This window comes from Sus scrofa, chromosome 2 (assembly GCF_054392235.1).
Source record: "Sus scrofa isolate SSC_HxYL_T2T_F1_AM1 chromosome 2, Sscrofa_HxYL_maternal_Yorkshire_Landrace_v2.0, whole genome shotgun sequence".
NCBI lineage: Eukaryota > Metazoa > Chordata > Mammalia > Artiodactyla > Suidae > Sus > Sus scrofa.
The window spans coordinates 6,902,001-6,925,022 of record NC_139384.1 but is presented as its reverse complement, the minus strand read 5'-3'; the positions used below and the strand labels follow the sequence as shown (position 1 = coordinate 6,925,022).

The 23,022-nt window shown below is 55.0% G+C and overlaps 1 protein-coding gene across 5 annotated transcripts; it reads left to right on the top strand.

Moving 5' to 3' along the window:
• Positions 1-14,218: 14,218 nt before the first annotated feature.
• On the top strand, positions 14,219-22,063 carry CDC42EP2 (CDC42 effector protein 2). 5 transcript variants are annotated; one of them, XR_014836854.1, is made up of 3 exons: positions 14,219-14,308; positions 19,328-20,760; positions 20,849-22,063. XR_014836854.1 is itself a non-coding variant. In XM_013994106.3 (3 exons), exon 3 carries the CDS (start codon positions 19,151-19,153, stop codon positions 19,793-19,795), a length of 645 nt encoding a protein of 214 aa, XP_013849560.2. In that variant the 5' UTR covers positions 14,219-14,308; positions 14,946-14,988; positions 18,848-19,150; the 3' UTR covers positions 19,796-22,063. The 5 variants fall into 5 exon arrangements, 3 of the variants coding, with proteins under 3 accessions (XP_013849560.2, XP_084866884.1, XP_003122586.2); XR_014836853.1 differs by having other exon boundaries at positions 18,848-20,760; XM_013994106.3 differs by adding an exon at positions 14,946-14,988 and having other exon boundaries at positions 18,848-22,063.
• Positions 22,064-23,022: the final 959 nt, after the last annotated feature.

Genomic DNA, 23,022 nt, shown 5'->3' with positions numbered 1-23,022 from the left:
TGACTGGCCAGGGTTAGACACGACCTAAGACACAACAAATGCAGTGACTCCAGGGCTTCTGCTAGAGGTAGGAGAAAAGAATCAGCCATGAGGGTGGAGCCCTGGCAGCCATGTGGCCACTATGAGGGGAAACCCCTCCTAAGAATGGATCAAACCAGAGAGACAGGAGCTAGAGAGAGAGGGGTCGGCACGAAGCCATGTTTTCTGAGCTCTGATGAAGCTAACCCCCTGCCCTCGAATCTTTTTTTTTTTTTCTTTTTGGGCTGCCCTGCAGCATAGGGAGTTCCCAGGCCAGGGATCAGATCTGAGCTGCCGTTGTGACCTGCACAAAGCTGCGGCAACACTGGATCCTCATCCCATGGTGCCTCGCCGTGGATTGAACCTGCACCCCAGCACTTTGAAGACACCACTGATCCCGTTGCACCAGAGTGGGAACTCCCTGCCCCCAAGTCTAACCCACAAATCACAAACCCCCTTTGCAACAACATTCTCGGTCCTAGTGAATATTTTGCTTAGTGAGAGAAGTCAGAGAAAGACAAATGCTCTTTGTCACCTATATGTGGAATCTAAAAATAAAACAAATGAATGTATATAACAAAACAGAAACAGGAGTTCCTGTCATGGCACAGTGGTTAATGAATCCGACTAGGAACCATGAGGTTGCGGGATCGATCCCTGGCCTTGCTCAGTGGGTTAAGGATCTGGTGTTGCCGTGAGCTGTGATGTAGGTCACAGACGCAGCTCGGATCCAGTGTTGCTGTGGCTGTGGTGTAGGCTGGTGGCTACAGCTCCGATTAGACCCTAGCCCGGGAACCTCCATACGCCGCCAGGGCGGCCCTAGAAAAGACCAAAAAAAAAACCAAAAACACACACAAAAAAAACAGAAACAGACTTATAGACATAGAGAACAAACTTGTGGTTACCAGTCAGTGGGGAGAGGAAGAGAGGAGAGACAAGATAGAGGCTATGGGATTAAGAGAGCAAACTAAAATAGATAAGCAAGGATCAGAGTTCCCTGGTGGCTCAGTGGGTTAAGGATCCAGTATTGTCACTGCTGTGACTTACATGAGTCACTGCTATGGCTCAGGTTCAATTTCCAAGTGCCTAAGGCAAGGCAAAACAAAGATAAGCAACAAGGATATATTACACAGCCCAGAGAAATATAGCCATTGTCTTGTAATAACTTTAAATGGAGTGTGTGTATATATATATATATATATGTGTGTGTGTGTGTGTGTGTGTGTGTGTGTGTGCGGTTTTTTTTGTTTGTTTGTTTGTTTTGTCTTTTTGCTTTTCTAGGGCCGCTCCAGTGGCATATGGAGATTCCCAGGCTAGGGGTCTAATCAGAGCCATAGCCACCGGCCTATGCCAGAGCCACAGCAATGCAGGATCTGAGCCACGTCTGTGACCTACACCACAGCTCATGGCAACGCCGGATCCTTAACCCACTGAGCAAGGCCAGGGACCGAACCCGCAACCTCATGGTTCCTAGTCGGATTCGTTAACCACTGCGCCATGATGGGAACTCCCATTTTGTTTTCCTTAAACTAGTTTCAGTTGAGGAGAAAATACAGCTTAGGTAGGAAGGGAAGAGAGTTGACATTTCCAAGGACCTACTGTGTGCACTTGGCATAGAGATCACATCTAACCCTCCTGGCAGGCTCCAAGGGGTTCAAGGTCACCAGCTTAAGTGGGCAACGGAGCTGGGGTGTGAACTCCAATCCCTTGTCTCGCCACTATGTCATGCCAACAAACTTTGTCACCCAAGGACAGGCTTAGGAGGAGGCCCAGGTAGCAGCCCGGGTGCCTGGGAGCACGTGGGAGGCAGGGAGCTTGCACAGAGGTGCTGGGTCTGGCAGGGCAGATGGGGATGGAGGGGGCACCGGGGTGGGCCCCGCCTCCTGTGACAGCAAGGATGACAGGAGAGGCACTCTGGTGAGGGCAGGGTAGGAGAGGTTGATCTGCAGTCACTGCGTAAAACTCCTTACGCTCAGAAGAACTGGGAGCCGAGTTCCCGTTGTGGCTCAGAGGTAACAAACCTGACTAGTATCCATGAGGACACGGGTTCGATCCCTGGCCTTGCTCAGTAGGTTAAGGCTCCAGCGTTGCCGTAAGTTGTGCTGTAGGTCACAGACGAGGCTCGGATCTGGCATTGCTGTGGTTGTGGTGTAAGCCAGCAGCTGCAGTTCCAATTGCACCCTAACTTGGGGATTTCCATATGCCAAAGCTGCAGACCTAAAAAGATGAAAAAAGAAAAAAATAAATAAAAAATAAGAACTGGGAGTACTGGGAGTTGGCTGAGGAGAGGGGAGGGCGGGGCCGGGGGGGGTGGGTAGACGCCTGGCTTGAAGTCCAGTGGTCACAGGGCTTTAATCAGCGGCAGTGGGGTTTGGGCCCCTCTGCCACCCTGGCCTTATCCTTCTAGACCTTCTGTCCCTGAGCAGCCAGGCCTTTCTCTGCTCCTTCTGGGTCTGCTCTGGAAATGCCAGGGCCCCAGAGGCCTAGGGGCCAGCCTGCTCTTAGACCCACTGGGGCCCATGGCTGGCTCCAGAGTCCCCACCCGGACCCACCCTCCTCCTCCTTTCAAACCAGAGCCTGCCAGACAGCTGAGAGCCGTGCAGCTGCCTGGGCCCAGGGCCCCTCAGGGGTCTCGGGGACAGCTGCTGGCCTGTGACCCTGCTGACCCCTGGTCCCTGCACACTGCTCCCTGGGAGCCTGAGCGTCTGCCCAGAGACAGGCAGGGCCCAGCCAAGCCCCAGCTCTCTCACTGGCTCCTATCACTCCCAGATCCTCCGGGGTCTGAAGCATTTCACGTTGAGAAAAAGAGCTGGAGGCCTCCAGGGCCCTATCCCCTCCCAGAGTGGGAGCAGCCCCCTCCCACGTCTCAGGAGCACTGGGCCAGCGCCTGGAAGGCTCGGCCACGCCTGACTCCTGGGGGTCTGCTCCCAAGGCCGCTCTCTCTTGCGGTCTGGAGTCCTCTTCAAGTGCTCTGCCCTTAGGAGATTTCTGGTCACAGTGGCTTATCTCTGGGGCAGGGTGTCAGAGGGCTGGGGGCAGGAGCAGTGGGGGGGTTTGGAATGATCTGTCCTGTCCACTCGCATATCCTGTTGGAAATCTTTGCTGTGCATATGGATTACCTGAAAAGAAAGGAAAAAAACTGTGTGTGTGTGTGTGTGTGTGTGTGTGTGTGTGTGTGTGTGTACACACATATCTCTCGTCCCTCCACTCTGCAGCTCCCTGAGGGCAGGGACACTGTCCCATCCCTGTAGAAGGCCTGGCACGTGGTAAGCCCACGAGATGTCTACTGAAGGAAGGCCTTGTCACGACAGGTCCTCCTCACCATCCGCAGAAACAGCCTCTGAGCGAGGAGGAGGCGAGCACCCCGCCCGCATGCGGACCAGGCCGGGCGTCCACTCCCACGCCAGCTCCAGGCCGCAGACACCTGCAGCGATGCTGGCTCCGTGTCAGGATCTCTTCTCGGCATCAGGTTGCAGATGTGAATCAAACAGACAGAATCTGGAGTTCCCATTGTGGCTCAGTGGTTAACGAACCTAGGAGGACGTGGGTTCGATCCCTGGTCTGGCTCAGTGGGTTAAGGATCTGGTGTTGCCACGAGCTGTGGTGTAGGTCGCAGACACAGGTCAGAGCCCGTGGTGCTGTGGCTGTGGCATAGGCCAGCAGCTATAGCTCCGATTGGATCCCTAGCCTGGGAACCTCCATATGCTGAGGGCATGGCCCTAAAAAGACAAAAGACCAAAAAAAAGAAAAAAGAAAAAAAAAAAAAAAAACAAAAAACACCAGACAGAATCCCTGCTGGGTGTGCATAAGGCCAGAGTCTGGAGCAGAGGGGCTTGAGGCCAGAGGCCAGCAGGGGCCCTGCCCAGGGGTTGTGGCCACTGAAGCACGTGAGCCAGGGCACGTGGCTGGCAGCTTGGTGTTCAGCATCAGTCAGGACTGGGGGTGGAGGGTGGGCAGGTGCCACGTCATCTTCACCCCCAGCCTCCTCCATCTCCTTTGGTGGCCCTACTGTCCCCCCGCCCCATCTCATCACCCAAGTCTTCACCCTAGACTGGCCTGACCGCCTCCCTCCTCCTTTACTGGCCCCCGTGGCACATCTGTCACCAAATTCCAATCTTTCAACCTCACAGTCTCCAGGGCTGGCATTGACACCACAGCTCAGAGCCAAGTTCTGCCTCTCTCCTCAAACCAGCTGTCCCCAAGGCAGCCCCTGCCCCCAGGCCTCCCTCCGTGTCCCCCTCTGGGAAGCAACACTCCTTAGCGTGAGTTCATGGAAAAGGCAATAGAAATGGCCCTGAAACCTATGAAAAATGGCCACACTCACTAGTAAGAGAAACACAAATTAAAACCACACTGAGAGGAAGTTCCCACCATGGCGCAGCGGAAACGAGTCTGACTAGGAACCATGAGGTTGCGGGTTCGATCCCTGGCCTCGCTCAGTGGGTTAAGGATCTGGTGTTGCTGTGGCTGTGGTGTAGGTGGCAGACGCGGCTCAGATCTGGTGTGGCTGTGGCTCTGGCCTAGGCTGGCAGCTACAGCTCGGATTCGACCCCTAGCCTGGGAACCTCCATATGCCACGGGTGTGGCCTTAAAAGACCAAAAAATAGGGAGTTCCCGTCGTGGCGCAGTGGTTAACGAATCCGACTAGGAACCATGAGGTTGCGGGTTCGGTCCCTGCCCTTGCTCAGTGGGTTGACGATCCGGCGTTGCCGTGAGCTGTGGTGTAGGTTGCAGATGCGGCTCGGATCCCGCGTTGCTGTGGCTCTGGCGTAGGCCGGTGGCTACAGCTTCGATTGGACCCCTAGCCTGGGAACCTCCATATGCCGTGGGAGCGGCCCAAGAAATAGCAACAACAACAACAAAAAGACAAAAGACAAAAAAAAAAAAAGACCAAAAAATAAAATAAAATAAAACCACACTGAGGTTCCTTTGTCTTTAGTTGGTGTTTACCTATCTCGGTGACAAAATATCAAAAAGATAGAGGACCAGAGTTCCCTAGTGGCGTAGAGGGTTAAGGATCCAGCACTGTTACTGCTGTGGTATGGGTTCGATCCCTGGCTTGGAAGCTTCCACGTGCTGTAGGTGTGGCCAAGAAAAAAAAGAAGTGAAAAAAACAAAAAACAAACAAAAAAAAAGGTTGAGAAGCAGATGCCAGTGGGGGGTGGAGAAACAGGCCCCATGCCCTTGATAGGGCACATCGCTGAGAAGGACAAGTGGACAGAGCTGACCAAGTGACAGCTGTGAGTGCCCTGTGACCCCCAAGTCCCTATGAACTTAGGCTGCAGCTGTGCTCACCGCTGTGTGAAACAGCATCTGTGCAGAAGACACACTGCTTGTCCCAGGAAAAGGCAGGGGACAACCTAAATGTCTGTTGGCTGAGACCACGGCCATGGCTGATGGGCTGCAAGGTCATGTCGGGAACAGAAGGGGCAGAGAGGTGGCTTGAGGCTGGAGAGGCCACAGTTCATGTAAATTACTGTCCTACCCGTGTGGAATGCTACGGAGCCACAGAGCTTCGAGAAAATGACCCTGGGGACCTACTCTATGAACTGATACGAACTGGCCATAGATACAAAGTTAACTGCAAAAAGCAAGATGCAGTGCAGGTGAACAGCTGAGGCTCAATACAGCGCGGTTTCTCACGGCCGCTGCAGGGTCACCCCCACTGCCCCTGGCAATGAGGCCTGGCCTCCTCCAACCCCACCAAGACCTGCTGTACCTCGGGGCTCGACTCATCTAAATATTGCCATTTGTGTAAGAAAGATGGGAGGGGCGTTGCTGGTACACGCACAGAATATCTCTAGAAGTGTTTACAAGAAATGAGAGCACTGGTTATCTGTGGGGAGGGGAACTGGTGCCTGGAGAATGGGAGTAAGAGGGGAGGTTTTGCCTCTTGCAATTTCTTTTTCGTTTTTTTTCTTTTTGTTGTTGTGGTGATGGTGGTTTTAGGGCCGCACCTACGGCATATGGAGGTTCCCAGGCTAGGGGTTGAATCGGAGCTGTAGCTGCCGGCCTACACCACAGCCACAGCAGTGTGGGATCTGAGCCTCGTCTGTGACCTACACCACAGCTCACCGCACCGACGGATCCTTAACCCACTGAGCGAGGCCAGGGATCGAACCCGTGTTCTCATGGATGCTGGTCGGGTTCTTAACCCACTGAGCCACAACGGGAACTCCTGCTTCTTGTGATTTCTAAATTGTGAGCCACGTGAAAGCATTACTATGTCAAAAAAAAAATGTAATTTAAATGAAAAAAAAATGCAATTCTGGTCATGTTGCACTTCATAGATCCTTGATTCCCTCAGAAGCTATCATGAGCTATTGCCTGATTTAAATTGTTCTTTTTTTTTTTTTTTTTTTGTCTTTTTAGGACAGTACCTAAAAGTTCCGGAAGTTCTCAGGCCAAGGTCCAATTGGAGCTGTAAATGCCACACTATGCCACAGCCACAGCAAGCCAGATCTGAGCTATGTCTGCGACCTATACCAGAGCTCACAGCAATGCCAGATCCTTAACCCACTGAGTGAGGCCAGGGATTGAACCTGTGTCCTCATGGATACTAGTTGGATTCATTACCACTGAGCCATGACGGGAACTCTCTAAATTGTTATTGAATGGGCAAGATTCTCAGTGGTAAGTGACAGAAACCCAATTCCAACTGGACTAAACAAAAGTTGTAATTTGTTGTTTCATATAATAGTGTCTGCTTCAGGCAGGGCTGGATCCAGGAGCCCAAGTGATGCCATTGAGAGTGATTCTCCTGGCTCTGCTTTTATCTGTGCTGGCTTTATTCTCAGACAGGTTGCAGAGTTGGCCACCAGCAGCCCTGAGCTGACATCTTGGCATTTGTAACCCCAACCATCACAGAAAGTCCCCAGGCTGAACCTCATTGGTAACATATCACCCTATGATGGGATTGGGTAGGCTGGGGTCTCAGAGCCACTTTTAGAGCTTGGGGTGGGGTCAGACTAGAGACTGGAATTGAGGGGCAGTCACCAGAATAAGAGAGATGGGTGCTGGGCAAAGAAAACAGTGCTCACCCACTACCCTCTTGGCCTTTCCCCCTCTCCTATGCCAAGGTCTAATGCACGTCTCTTGTTTCCTGATCACCCCATGCACTACTTGTGTTCCTTCTGGCCTTTGCTTTTGCCTCTGTTTGCTCCCCCTGGAATTACTTTCCTTTTTCTGTCTGGAAAACTGCTACTCACAATTCAATACCCTGCTCCACGGAGTTCCCTGATGGTCTAGTAGTTAAGGATCCAGTGTTGTCACTGCCGTGGCTCAGGTCACTGCTGTGGTACAGGTTCAGTCCCTGGCCTGGGAATTTCCACACGCCTCGGGCATGGCCAAAAAAAAAAAAAAAAAAATACCCGCTTCAAATACCACCTCCTCCTTGAAGCCTTCCTAACTCTTCCATCCACTTCCCTGCCTCTAGCAGAATTAATCCTTCTCACCTCGGTTCTTTTTGGTTCTTCACTCAGCCCATAGTCGCAAACTGTGCCTCATCCATGCTGCCTGGGATAGAAAGAGGTAAATCAGACCTGGCCTCTGCTTTCAGAAACCCCCTTTATGGCATAGAAGATGCTGTTTTAGACTGGTTGCTTCACTCAGGGTACTGGTTCTCCGAGAACTGGGGCTCAGCCTGGGCCATCTGGGTCCTCTCCAGCCAGCACAGCCCTCAGCACAGGCAGATGCCAAAGTTTTCAAAATGAATAACAAAAAGGTGCCTTGAAGGGGCGGGAAGTGTTGCACACCACCTCCGCTGACTCCGTGTTCCCAGGCCAAAAGACACCCATGTGGCTCGAATGCTCCCAGAGGCCTCTGGGAGGAAGCGCCTGGGCTGGTCTCTGCTAGGACAGGGCTGTCACCACTCTGGAAACCCCCAAGACCCTGGGCCCAGGGCCAAAAATCCAGACCCAAAGGAAAGTCCCCCCAGTAAGGCCCTGCCACCCGACTCCCACCGAGGGGGTCCCGGCAGAGGCTGAGGGGTGGGGGAGTGGCTTCCAGGGGACTCCCAAGTCGAACCCTGGCCCCTGCCAGGACAGAGTTCTCTGAAGGCGGGCGAAAAGCGAGGAGGGCAGGGCTGGAGTTGGCAGGAGCCCAGTGGAGGAAGGAAATAAGAAACAATCCAGGAAAAATCCAAGCCAGGCCTGGGTTGGCTCAGGCCATGGGGCCGCCGACTGAGCTGGGCTAGGATGGAGGAGGCTTCCCAGGGGCGGATGGAGCACGTCCCCTGCTCCCTGCATCCCTGTGATATGGGACTTGGGGCCGGGGGCAGGAGGGAGGGCTCCAGAGAGCTTGTCTCCTCTCGCTCGCTCGCCGCCATGGTACCCCCAAGAGCATCACCGCCTCCCCCTGTGACCCCCTGCTCCCAGGCCTGACCCCAGAGTCCCGGCCCCACCATCCCACCTGCCTCCCTAGGTCCCTGGGGCCAAGGAGGGCTGGCTTCAGCCTGGGAGTCCTGCCCCTCCAGTGTGGTTCCTTCCTTCTCCCCAGCTAACCTTGGAGAAGGGGGCTTCCGAGTCTATCCCTGCAGAGCCCTTGGGGGCTGGGGCTGCTGACGTGGGTGATTTCCAGGAAGACGAGGCTGGGAGGGGAAGGAAGGGCTGAGTCAGTCCCTGCGTGGTGATTACAGGTCCCTGTGTGGGGGGAGCAGCTGATCGAGGGGGTGGCGACTGGGCCTATCTCAGCGCCAAGGCGAGGCTTCGGGCTGAAGGGGAGGAATTTGAATCCCCGATTCCCGGCAGGTCTCTATCCAACCTTCCTTGCCTCTGACCTCTCCCGAATGTCTCTTGGGGTCCTACTCACTCAGACACCAAGGTGTCCAGGAGCCGTTCCAGCGAGAACAGCCCACGCCCTGGCTGAAGCATTGGACCCTGGAAGTGGGGTCAGGCTGGGTGGGGCACTTGGCCTGAGCATCTATTGGGTCAGAAATGCAGGCTCTCCCGTGGCTCAGAATCCCAGTCTCCCATCCACGCTTAGGCCTTTACACACGGCCTGAGAAGTAGCGTTAAAGAGCCAATTTTAGGAGTTCCCGCTGTGGCACAGTGGGTTAAGGATCCGGCATTGTCTCTGCGGCAGTGCAGTTTTCATCCCAGGCCCAGTGCAGTGGGTTAAGGATCTGATGTGCCACACCTATGGCATAGGTTGCAGCTGTGACTCGGATTCCATCCCAGGCCTGGGAGCTTCCAAGTGCGGGGGGGAGGAGCCAGTATTAATAAATGAAATTCTGTTTTATAAATGCTCATTACTTGCAAGGCTTCCATGACAACCGTGGGTGTGTCCGCAAAGATCCCATCCATTCAACAAAGCTAAGAGCAGCCAGCAGCAGGCTCCCTAGGGATCGCTCAGGCCCGGCCAAGTGACACAGTGGCATCTGTGAATGGGGAGAATGACCCGCCTACCTGAGAGCTTACAGAGCGCAGAACTCACCGCCAAGCAGAAATCAGGCTTTGCATGTGGGCATGGTAGGGCCAGAGCTCTGGGTGAGGGCAGGAGTACACACGCAGCAGGAGAAACCAGCACTGGACGGAGCCATGTCACATCCAGGTGGGCTTTAAAAGGTCCCCATGGCATAGATGGTGGTTCCTATGGCTCTGGGCCCTGTTTGAGGGCCCTGGTCTGACAGCCAGGCTGGACAGATTCCTAGTCACCGAGGGAGGGGTCCAGAGGTTGGGTCAGGCTTGGGAGCCGAATCTGTTGCCCATCCCCCAATGCTCAATCTACCTCCCCCTCCCACCCCGCCACCCCCACCCCAACTCTGCAGTTGGTCAAATTGGAGCTGCAGCTGCTGGCCTACACCTCGGCCACAGCAACACAGGATCCAAGTCGTGTCAGAGACCTGCGCCACAGCTCAGAGCAACGCCGGACACTTGATCGGGCCAGGGATCAAACCTGTGTCCTCATGGATACTGGCTGGTTTCGTTGCCACTGAGCCACAACAGGAACTCCCTGGTTCCTGGCTTTGAGTGGCCTTGGATGAGTGTCTTTGCCTCTCCAAGCTTTCATCTCTGTCACTGGTTTGTAATCAGCCCCAAATGGAGCTCCTGATTTTCCCCGAGTTTCCTCCCCCAACAGAGGACACTGGGTGGATGGGCAGAGGTGGGGGCTGCACCTCAGCCTTGTTCCCACGGGTTCAGGGGAGTCTTTATAAAAGTCCTCTTTTCGGAGTTCCCGTCGTGGCTCAGTGGTTAACGAATCCGACTAGGAACCATGAGATTTCGGGTTCCATCCCTGCCCTTCCTCAGTGGGTTAACGATCCGGCGTTGCCGTGAGCTGTGTAGGGTGTAGGGTTGCAGACGCGGCTCGGATCCCGCTTTGCTGTGGCTCTGGCGTAGGCAGGTGGCTGCAGCTCTGATTTGACCCCTAGCCTGGGAACCTCCATATGCCGTGGGAGTGGCCCTAGAAAAGGCAAAAAAAGACCAAAAAAAAAAGTCCCTTTTTCATCCTCAGACTCATTCCAGGTCAGGTGGCAAGGCCAGCTGCCGTCCCCCAGTCACTCCTTGAATAATATTTCCATGAAACTGCTGCCTGCAGGGACAGTGTGTTCCAGTCAACAAAACAAGTTCAAGTCCCTTAGCTTGTTGGGGACGCATGTCATTCCCTTGTTACAGGCAAAGAGGCTCAGAAAGGGACAGTCCTTTTTTTGCCTGTGGCCACAGACTAAGTTAGCAGCAAAGCCAACTCATAACCTGGGACTTGGGGCTTGGCACTGTGCTGTCCCCGCAACCTGGCTGTGTTGTGAGAGGAGGGGGCAGGGACAATGGCGGGGTGAGAAGCCTGAGCAGGGAGGAGGGCCCAGAGCCAGCCCATCTTGCCACTTCCAGGCTGAGCGGATCACCATCAGTGGCCTGAGCTTTGGTGTCCATTTCTGAAAAGGGGGGTAGTGACACTGACTCTGCCCACCTCACTGGCTCTCAAAGGATTTGAGGAGCTCAGGACAAGAGACCCTTGGTAAGGGGCACAGGTAGGCCTGGGCAGGGGGGTGCATGGCAGAGCCTGGGTGGCAGAAAAGGGAAGAGACACAACCCTTACCCACTCAGCCCACAACTTGGCCCAGGGCCCCTTTCTCTGCTGTCCAGGCCTCAGGTTTCCTCTGAACCTCTAGGGTAGTCCTGGCAGAACCCACCTGACTTGGAGTTCCCGTTGTGGCTCAGCGGGTTAAGAACCCAGCTAGGAGTTCCCATTTCTGCGGCGCACAGAAACGAATCCCACTAGGAACCATGAGGTTTCGAGTCTGATTCCTGGCCTCACTCAGTGGATTAAGGATCCGGCGTTGCCATGAGCTGTGGCGTAGGTCACAGACATGGCTCAGATCCTGCGTTGCTGTGGCTGTGGGGTAGGCTGGCAGCTGTAGCTCTGATTCGACCCCTAGCCTGGGGACCTCCATGTGCCATGGGTGTGGCCCTAAAAAGCAAAACAAACAAACAAAAAGAACCCAACTACTATCCAGGAGGACTCGGGATCTATCCCTGGCCTCACTCAGTGGGTTAAGGATCCGGAATTGCAGAGAGCTAGGGTGCAGGTTGCAGAGGCGGCTTGGATTTGGCGTGGCTGTGGCTGTGGCCGGCAGTTGCAGCTCCAATTCAACCCCTAGCCTGGGAACTTCCAGATGCTGCAGAAGATGCCCTCAAAACCAAAAAAAGAATACACATGACTGAGTTGAAGGAGGGGCCAGGAAGGTTCAAGGTTAAAATCTGAAACTTTCCGGAGTTCCTGTCATGGCTCAGTGGTTCACGGATCTGTCTAGAAATGATGAGGTTGTGAGTTCGATCCCTGGCCTTGCTCATTGGGTTAAGGATCCGGCGTTGCTGTGAGCTGTAGGGTAGGTCACAGACGCGGCTCAGATCCCATGTTGCTGTGGCTCTGGCCGAGGCCGGTGGCTACAGCTCCAATTACACCCCTAGCCTGGGAGCCTCCACATGCCGTGGGAGCGGCCCTAGAAAAGGAAAAAAAAAAAAAAAATCTGAAACTTCTCTGTATTCGTTTTCTGCTGCTGCTGTAGAAAATCACCACAAACTTGGCAGCTTAAAACAATACAAATGTATTAACTTACAGCTCTGTGGGTTGGGAGTCCAACCTGAATCTAAAATCAAGAAGTCAGCAGGGCCGTGTTCCTTCTGGAGGCTCTAGGGCAGAGTCTGTTTCCTGGTCTTTTCCAGCTTCTAGAGGCTGCCCGCATTCCTTTGTTTGTGGCCCCTTCCTCCATCTTCAAAGACAGGACATCTCTCTTTTTTTTTTTTTTTTTTGTCTTTTGTCGTTGTTGTTGTTGTTGTTGCTATTTCTTGGGCCGCTCCCGCGGCATATGGAGGTTCCCAGGCTAGGGGTCGAATCAGAGCTGTAGCCACCGGCCTACGCCAGAGCCACAGCAACGCGGGATCCAAGCCGCGTCTGCAACCTACACCACAGCTCACGGCAACGCCGGATCCTTAACCCACTGAGCAAGGGCAGGGACTGAACCCGCAACGTCATGGTTCCTAGTCGGATTCGTTAACCACTGCGCCACGACGGGAACTCCAGGACATCTCTTTTTTTGACTCTCCTGCCTCCCTCTTCTACCCTTAAGGACCATTATTATTACACTGGGCCCATTCAGACAGTTCAGGATAATCTCTCTAGTTTAGGAGTTCCTGCCATGGCACAGTGGTTAACGAATCCGACTAGGAACCATGACGTTGCGGGTTCAATCCCTGGCCTTGCTCAGTGGGTTAGGGATCTGGTGTTGCCATGTGCTGTGGTGTAGGTCACAGATGCGGCTCGGGTCCTACATTGCTGTGTCTCTGGCGTAGGCTGGTGGCTACAGCTCTGATTCGACTCCTAGCCTGGGAACCTCCATGGGCCGTGGGAATCGGCCCTAGAAAAGGGGGAAAAAAAAAACTCTCTAGTTTAGAGCCAGTTGAGGAGTTCCCACTGGGGCACAGTGGTTTAAGGATCTGGCATTGACTATGGCAGCTCCAATTTGACCCCTGGCAGGGAACTTCCATATGCCTAGAGTATGGCCGAAAAAAGTAAATAAAGAAAGTAAAGTCAGTTGATTTGTAACTGTAATTGCATGGGCAACCTCAGTTATTATTTTCCATGTAACAAAACTATGTATTTACAGGTCCCAGAGACTAGGACGGGGACATCTCTGGGGGGGCTATCACTCTGCCTACCTGACTCCCTTTCTCCTGATCTTTTCCTCCCCCCCAACTTGGCTGACCCCCACCCCCACCCCCAGCATCCTTCCTCCTTCAGGATGCCTTCCTGACCCTCTCTCCCTAAGAGCCCCTCCCACACGTACAGGATGTACCATCCTGGTCGCAGTGTACTGTCACAGCTGTCACCCGCTCTTCCTAGCACTTGCTCACCTGGCAGAGTATCACTGTGTACTTGGGGACCGGGGCTTCCTCCATCTCCCTTCATTGGACAGTAGGTCCCAGACCAGAGGGGCTGAATCCCCAGCGACAAGAACAGTGTCTGACACTTAATGGATGCCCCCAAAGTATCTGCTCAATCGCTGAACCGGGCAAGGGCTGAGTTCCCTTCAGCCTGCCTGGGTAGGGCCTGCCTTCCAGTAAATGTTTCTAGTAACGAATGAATGAATAAATGAACCAACCAACCTTCCAGCCAATCAACCAACGTTGTAATGAGTCCAAGTGTGGGTCCCACCCCCGCCCCGGAAGCCATTTAGCCGGTTGACAAATATGGGTGTGGCCAGGCCACTCTGCAGGTCCACCCTCAATGCCCCCTTTTCCAGGGAGGGGCAAAACTCCTGAAAGCTCTTGGAAGTTTGTAATATTTTAACGTGAGTGCCTTCGAGGCCTCATTTATTTCTTTAGGAGTCACTGAAGACACTGTGCGGGCGCCTCCCCGACCCAGCCCTCCAGGGAGGGAACTCGTCCAAGGACGCTCTGTGAATTCTGCAGAATTCAGTCTTCCAGCTGCTGCCCTCCCAGAACCGATAGTTTTAGCTCCGACCCGCACTGCCGGAGTTCGAGGAATCCAGTCCGGGCATCGGACGCAGTCTGGCTCGCAGCCGTCAGAGTTTGGACCGGACGCCCGGGCGGGCGTGGCTGTTGGACCCCAGCGCCGCGCCTCCCAAGTGGGAGCCCAGGCTCGCCCCGGAGTGGGGCGGGGCTGTGGGCGGGACCTGATTGCTGCGGCCCCCGCATTGGCTCCACGGGTAGGGGGCGGGGCTTCAGGGGCCACGGTGCGCACTGTAAGTTCACAGCCCTAGTCGGTCCCATCGCCGCACGGTCCAGCTCCGGAGATTTTGCCGCCCACCCGTCCGCCGCCTGCGCGCCTCCAGGTGAGTTCAGGTGGGGACTGTGTAGTCCGACCGCGCTCCTGGAGGGTCACTCGAGAGGCCCATCCTGAGGCGCCCTATCGCAGCTCGCGCCCCAGCCCCCGACTTACCTCCACAAGGTCCTTACCCCGGTGCCTCGGGCTCCAAGGTGTTTCTCACCCGAGCCTCGGTCCTGGCAGCCACGCCCGCGCCCCCCTCGGCCTGCGGGGCGCTGCGCATCCCGAACACGAACTCCTGGATCCGCCCTCCACGCTGCGCCAGAGCCCCCGCCCCACCCCCCAGGACCCGGGAATGCCCTCCCGCAGCCCAGCTTGGGGTCGTATTTTTAGCCAATGGTGAGGTGTCCTCCTATCTTTAGCCTTAGCCGCGAGTGTCCTGAAACGAATCCCGGCTGAGCTGGGCTGCGCGGGAGAAAGAGGGCGGGGAGGGGTCGGCTCCGGAACCCGAGCTGGGGCTGAGGAGCCCGACCCGCGGAAGCCAGGGGCGTGGGCCGCATGTCCAAGCTCTGGCCCCGCGCCGAGCGGACACTCGGACATCGCCCAAGCTGGAAAGCACGGGGGAGGCTCCTCCCTGAGTTTGGATACCCGGGCAGCGTCCCTGATCGCTCCTTTTCTCCCCTATTGTCTGGTTGTGAGACTAGGGCGCTCCCAAGAGAAGAAGATCCCGCGGACTATCCGCACCTGGTAAGCGAATGTGCAGCTCCTTGGGAGGGCGCTTGCCGGGAGCGCTAGAAGCGCTGGGGACCCCGGTGCGCAAAGGGTCTCCTCCCGGACGCGGGGCAGTAGAGGGAGCGCGCGCGCGCGCCACCTAGTGGCCACGGACCCGAGAACCGCTCCGCCTAGGGACGCTGGGAGACCTCGTGGCCAGCAGGGGAGACTCAGCGCCGACCGACCCTTCCGCCCAGGGGCTGTTCATTTTCGGTCTTGTTTGGAGCGCTGTCCCCAGAGAACCAAAATACTTGAGGAAGCCCTACAGCTATTTGCTGGATAAATAACGGGGCTGACAGTGACCCGCTAACCCTGTCTGTCGCCCATCGGGGCTCTCTCTCACTTGCAGTATGACAGTAGGGTCCCTGGTGTTGGCTTTATTGTCATCCCATTTCATAGATGAGGAAGGTGAGGCCCGGAGAGGAAGGGTCTTGCCCAAGGTTAGAGCGAGTCCTAGGTAGAGATAGATTCAAGGTCAGTCTCCTGATTTGAAGGTCAGAGGTTGGCTTTATTGGCATCCCTGGTGGGGAGTGGCCTAACATTCTTTGTGAAAGGAGAGGCTCTACCTTCAGGAAGTCATTTTATCTAAAGGAGGCCCAGGGATCCTTCCAGAACAAGCCCACAAAGCTGGGATGGCTCCCTTCTGCTCCTCCCAAAGCTGCAGGGAGCCACCTGTCCCAACACCCCTCTCACTAAGCCTTGTCCTGACAGAGACCTCATTCCCATTTCTCTGCATGCTAGCAAGTTGAGAGAGGGGGCGGCCAAGAGGTAGGAGTCAAATGGTGGTGGCCTGGGATCCAGCGGCCCCGGCCCAGCTGGGAGCCTTTTTCTCTCCTGCTCCCCGTGCAGCTTGCAGATGTTGGCATGGCTCACTGTATCAGAGCCATTGGGACCTAGCTAGGTATCAATGCCCACTCTTCCTCTTACTAGCTGGATGACATTAATAAAGTTACTTAATGTCTCTGAGATTCAGCTTCTGCCTCTGCAGAGGCCAATAATTGCACCCACTATGCTGTGTCTGGGAGCGTTATGATGGAAACCATACTAGGGGAGCTGCAGCCTGGGGTCTGGTGGTTGCTAAATCCGAATTGAATCCTTGGGGCTTGATGATTGCAATTCCCAGCTCTCCCCTGGTGGTTGACAGGGGCCCAACCCTTCCCCCCAGCCTCAGTGCTCTCCACATCTGGAATTGGGTGGGTACATCTGGCTCAGAGCGAGGGAGCTGTCAGGGACGCCAGATCTGTTGTGGAAACACTCAGGCTGTCTTGGCGCCCTTGTAGGATGGAGGGGGGGAAGGCCTGGCCCAAGTTCTGGGCAAATCCCACCACTCAGCCGCCCTCTCCGGGAGTAGAAAGGAAAGAAAAGCTAGCCCAGGACTCCTCGCCTGCCAAGGGGCCAGATAGGCCCCTAGACCTGGCGTGGGGGACACAGATAATTATCTGTTAGATAAATGAATGATGGGATTCCAAGACCTCAGAGCACTCCTGGCCTCCCCCCACCTTCCCCAGCTCCTTCCAAACTTAGCTGGAATTCTGCCACCGGAGACTCATTCTTTTGTTTCCTGTTAAGCTGCAGGTGCTCTGGGAGGGGCAAGATGTCTGGTCTCTGTGGTTCAGCATGACTGACCCGGGATGTCTGGTCCTGGGGTGGGGTTTCCTGAGTGAGGGTCTGGGCTGGGGTGGGAGAGGGAGAGCAGCTGGGACTCTGCCTCTCCTGCATCCTCCTTCCTGCTCCCTCCTGCCCACCCCTCTCACTGCTCAGAATGAAGGATGGGGCAGAGGAACTAGCAGAGGCCTCCCCTCTCCTGCTCCACCTTTCCCCAGCCACTTCCCACCTGCTCAGCCCCAGCCCCCTGGGGTAGGTGGGCTCACCTGGACACCTGCTGGGTGACCTTGGACAAGTTTCTTTGCCTTTTGTGCTCTGATTCTACTATGGGGCCAATCCCCCACCATGGGAACCAGAGGGAGTGCTTGCCTCACTTCCTTTTTCTGTTAAACCCATATGACACCCCTCCAGAGTGTATTTATTTTTTCCACATTAAAAATATCTTTATTTTTTTCTGATTCCGTGAATAACATGCGCTCATAAATAATGCATGCTTCTGGATTTCCCACTGTACAGCAGATCTGGCACTGCCATAGCTATGGCATAGGTCACAAGCGCAGCTGGAATTCGAACCCTGGCCCACTCTGTCACGGATGCAGCCAAGAAATAATAATGACAATAATAATAATAATACCTGCTTCTTATTAAGACTTGGAGTTTACAGGGAGTTCTCTGGTGGTCTAGTGGTTAGGATGAGATGCTTTCACCACTATGGCCCAGGTTTGATCTCAGGTCTGGGAACTGAGATCCCGCATGAAGCCGCTGCACGCTGTGGCCAAAAAAAAATTAAAAAAGAATTTGAGCTTACAAAAGTATGCACAAAAAGGGAAAGTCGCCTGGAATTCTACCACCTTGAAGGAAACACCATCAATGTTTTGGCAACTGTCCTTTCATATTTAACTTACATATATCATTTTTTTTAGTAATGGGACCAGATATTAAAGATATATACACACATATATATATGTATATATATATTTTTTTTTTAGGCCCACACCTGTGGCATATGGAGGTTCCCAGGCTAGGGATCGAACAGGAGCTACAGCTACCAGCCTACGCCACAGCCACGGCAACGCCAGATCTGAGCCACGTCTGCGACCTACACCACAGCTCATGGCAACGCCGGATCCTTAACCCACTGAGTGAGGCCAGGGTTTGAACCCGCAATCTCATGGTTCCTAGTTGGATTCTTTTCCGCTGCGCCAGATCGGGACCTCCAGAGATATTATTTATTGAGGACAACTTTCCTCCCATGTCACTGACCCCACACCCCATCCCTGCCCCCCTCCGCAGTCTAGGAGGCATGTATGACAACTTCATGCTGGCCTTCTGTCTTCTTCTCAGTTCCTGTATAAGATATGATCCTATACATCCCTACATGTAGATACACATATATGCATGTGCAGGGAGGGGAGCTGGTCAATGCTTTCAACAAATGGAATCTTCTAGACTACATTTTTGCATTTTGCTTCTCTCCTTCTGCAATGCCTTGTGGGAATCCCTCCAAAATGTCTGATAGCTCTAGTTTTAGAATGGGAATGACAAGAGGGTGGCTGTAATGATGAAATTAGACGTGTTGGCAAAGAACTCAGCAAAATTCAGGCACACAGAGCCCCCACCCCCTCAATATTTGTAACCCTTAGGTGCTAGGGCAGGGGGGAGGGGCAGAAATGACAATAAACTCAGCCCTTGTCCATAAGGCACCCCTAAGCCAGAGGAGAAGAAAAGCAGAAACCCTGAGCAGGTGACCTCACTTCCGCGTAGGATGTGATTGGGCCAAACAGGAGGTGTCTGTCCTCAGGTGCAGTCGGCTGAACACCTGCTGCGAGTCTGGCTCCGTGCCAGGCCTGGGCGGGCAAGACAGGTTGCAAGATCGCCATCCTCCACCAGCTTTGAGACCCCCCAGACAATTTGGCACCAGTCATGCCCTGGGCTCAGTTGAGTGCAAGAGGGATGAGCACCCATGCGACCGTGATGAGCGGAGCTGGGGACGCAGGGCGAGAGACCAGGGCCAGGGCCTTGTGTGTGACTTCAGCCCTGTCACCCAGGTTCTCCACCTGCAGAGGGAGGGCTTGACGCTGGTGATCCAGGCCTTGCGCGCAGTAAGTCTGTGAGGCTCCTGCCGGAGGGGCTTGCCACAGGAGTGCAGCCCCACGTGGGTTCCTGGGGCTGATAAAGGGACCTCTGCCTTTTGTCATCCTGTCCCTGACTTGTACCCTTGGTGTTTCAGCTCCTCGGCCCTGAACCCCGAGAGCATCACGGCCTCCAAGCTCTGTACCTTCCTGCTCCCAGTTTTCAGAAGAGTTTTCAACCCTTTTGGGAGGCAGGGATTTTTGCTGTCTTTACCTTGGACTTCATCGATCGTTGATCTTTTCTGAATTCCTGGGGTCACCTTTGGTTACACCCCACACGCTAGTCTTGGCCCCTTGGCGGGTGTTGCGGGGTCTGGACCCCTCCCTCGGGGTTTCTGGGTGAGGGTGGTGATAACCGACGGTTCCAGCCTTGGCAGCCAGGCCTGGGTGCCGAGGTCGCAATGTCCACCAAGGTGCCCATCTATCTGAAGCGCGGCAGCCGCAAGGGCAAGAAGGAGAAGCTGCGGGACCTGCTGTCCTCCGACATGATCAGCCCGCCGCTGGGGGACTTCCGCCACACCATCCACATCGGCAGCGGCGGCGGCAGCGACATGTTTGGTGACATCTCCTTCCTGCAGGGCAAGTTCCACCTCCTGCCGGGGACGGCCATCGAGGAAGGCGAGGAGGATGGCAGCTTCGAGCTGCCCTTCCAGTTCACGCGCACGGCCACGCTGAGCGGGCGCGAGCTCCCCGATGGGATGTCCCCTCTGCTCAAGAACGCCATCTCCCTCCCGGTCATCGGCGGGCCCCAGGCCCTCACCCTGCCCACCGCCCAGGCCCCACCCAAACCCCCGCGCCTGCACCTGGAGACCCCCCAGCCTTCCCCACAGCCCTCCCCGCAGGAGGCAGGGTGTGTGGACATCTGGAGGATTCCGGAGGCTGGCTCCGCCCACAGTGGGCTGACCCCCGAGTCAGGGGCCGAGGAGCCCTTCCTGTCCCACGCCAGCTCCCTGCTCTCTCTGCACGTGGACCTGGGGCCTTCCATCCTGGACGACGTCCTCCAGATCATGGACCAGGACCTGGGCCACCTGCAGATCCCCACATAGGACCCGATGCTGGCCAAGCTGGGTGCCCAGGCTGGGCTGAACGCCAGAGGCAGGGGGTGGACACTGTCCTGGCCTAGAAGTCGGGGTCCCAAGGTCCCACCTGTGTGGTTGCTGGCCAGTGATGTCTCACTTTGAGCCTTTATTTCTCTCCCTCCCACCTTCTCCCTGTGGGCAGAGAGGCCTCATTGCTGTCCCCTAGGCCCCATGAGGACATGTGCAGCCCAAAGTGCCTCTTCATCTTGGGCCCCCAGCACCCCCACTGCCAGCTGCTCCTCAGAGCCCTTGGACGAAGGCTCTGCTGAGGCGGACTCTGCTTTTGGCCTCCCTCTGCCTCAGCCCCTGCTGGGGGGCGGGGGCAGCACAGCCAGATGGACTTCCAGCTCCGTGCTGAGGACTGAGGACATGGCATCAGCGACCGACGTCCCTCTGCCCCACCCTCCCCCATGACCAGGGGATTCTGGTTGCAATAAAACATGCTGCTGCTGGTAGTTGTGCTCCCCGTACCCTGCCCCGGGGCTCCTCCTGAAGACAGGCCAGTCTCTGGGAGCCGGGGGCCGACCCTGGGGGAGACCCCAGCCCCGGAGGGCCTTGCACAGGGCGGCCCCTTCCTCCCTGAAGGTCGGACCTCATTCCGAGCCCACAGTGAGAATGAAGCAGAAATGAAGCAAGTGCCCGCTGGGGATGTTCCTACATCGATTCAAGTGTTTGGCAAGAGGTGGCCGAGCACTGGAGCAGGCCAGGCGCTGGGCCCAGTGGCTGGGGTCTCTCAGGGGAGGCCCACGAGTGAAGGAAGGACCACAGTCCAAGTGCAACAGTTTCTCCAGCATCAGAGGACTGAGGGAGCACAGGGGAGGGCGGGCTGGGCCCGGGGCTGGGGGGGGATCCGACCGCATTCATCAGTGGAGCCATCTCATCGGTGCTGCTCTCGGAGCCTCTGTATGCACTCGGCAGCTCCAGGTGCTGGGGCACCAGACAGACCCGACCCTGCTTTCCTGCAGCTCAGAGTCGGGGCGGGGGGGCCACAGAGGGAAGGGTATCAAATCCATAAGCAAGTGCATTTCTAACAGTGTTGAACGCTGAAGGAAACGTGGTGCTGGGGAAGGCCTGGGGCAGGGGTGCTGCGTGGTGATCTGCGGACGGCTCACAGATTTGTGCTCATGCATAAGCAAAGGCACTGAGGCACCCGAGAGAAGGACAAAGGAGCCAACATAGGCTCCTAATGGGAGCCTAGGTCCCCCAGGCCCACCAAGTCTGTGTGAGACTCAGTTTCCCCATCTCTAAAGTGGAGTCAGTGGGGAGTTCCACTGTGGCGCAAGGGGATTGGCGGCATCTTAGGAGCCCTGGGGTGCAGGTTCGATCCCAGGCCCAGCACAGTGGGTTAAGGATCTGGCGTGGCCGCAGCTGTGGCTTGGGTCACAACTATGGCTTGGATCTAATCCCTGGCCAGGAGCTCCATGTGCCACGGAGCAGCCAGGAAAGAAAGAAAAAAAAAGTAGTGTCAATGATACCTACCTTGCAGGGTTGTTGAGAAAATTGGGATAATATTTATCAATTTGCATGTGGAAGGTATTCAAAAATAGTTACTGTGGGGTTTCCCTGGTGGCCAAGTGGTTACGGATCTGGTGTTGTCACTGCCAAGGTGCAGGTGCAATCCCTGGCCCAGGAACTGCCTCATAGCGCAGGTGGAGCCCCCCCGAAAAGTTACAGTGTGTAACGTAAAGGAACCTGGGGCCTGGAAAAGGCAAGACTGTGAAGCCAGAAAACAATGGCTTGGAGTTTGCTTGCAAGGCTGAAGCTGAGGCCATGGGAGCTGCTGAAAGAGCTTAAGCAGGAGACACACATGGTCAGACCCAGGTTTTAGAAAGGGCACCGCCCAGGCCAAGTGGGAGATGGACCAAAAGTCAAAGAGGAACAAGCCGATACGGGAAGAGACCTGGCCCCGCTTGGGGACAGTGGGGACAGAGAGGAGGGGAAGGTGGCTGAGGTGGGGCTCGGGGTCTGGAGGCAGGCGCTGGCCCCACTGATGCCCTCTTCCATTCTCCGCTGTTTGTGTCCCATCCTCTCCACCCTACAAATCTCAGACTCCACCTCACCTCCAGCCTTTCCTGCCTCTAGGCAGAGATGTCATACTAGAGGCAGAGGCAGAATTAGACCAGGAGATATTTTTCTTGGCCACACTGCCTTTTGGGGGCGGGGGTGTGTGCGTGCTTTTTTTTTTTTTTTTTTAATTGTGGTAAAACATAAATAAAATTGTCCATTTTAACCATTTTTAAGTGCGTGGTTCAGAGGCGTGAAGGATATTTGTGTTATTCTGCAAACATCCCCACCATCCATTTTCAAAGCTTTGGGCATCCTCCCAGCGTGAAACTCTGTACCTATTAAACACTAACTCCCCATTCTTCCTCCCAGTGCCCCGCACCCACCCTTCTACTTTCTGTCTTTGCGAATTTGCCCACCCTAGGGACCTGATATGAGTGGAATCATACAGTATTTGTCTTTTTCTGACTGCCTGATTTCACTTAGCATAATGTCTTCAAGGTTTATCCATGCTGTAACATGTCTTGAAATTTCCTTTTATTTTTTCCTCTTTTTTTTTTTTTTAAGGGCCACACCCAAGGTATATGACGGTTCCAGGCTAGGGGTTGAATCAGAGCTGCAGTTGCTGACCTACACCACAGCCACCGCAACGCCAGATCCAAGCCGAGTCTATGACATACACTGCAGCTCACAGCAATGCCAGATCCTCTCACCCACTGAGCAAGGCCAGGGATCAAACCCACATCCTCATGGATACCAGTTGGGTTTGGAACCCACCAAGCCACAACGGGTGCCCTGAAATTTCCTTCTTTTTACAGGCTGAATAATATTCCATTGTGTGTATATTCCACATTTTGTTTTTCCACTCATCCATCAATGGACACCTGGCTTGCTTCTACCTCTTGGCACTTGTGAATATTGCTGCTGTGAACATGGGTGTACAAACGTCTGAGTCCTTGCTTTCATTTCTTTTGTGTATACACACAGAAGTGGAATTGTTGAATCATATGATCATTCTATATTAAATTTCTTGCGGAAACTGCCATTTTCCATAGAAGCTGCCCAATGTTACATTTCTACTAAACTTTTTTTGTGGAAGTATCAGGCCAGGGATGGAACCTGTGCCACAGTAGTCACCAGAGCCACAGCAGTGACAACACCTGATTCTTTAACTGCCAGGTCACCAGGGA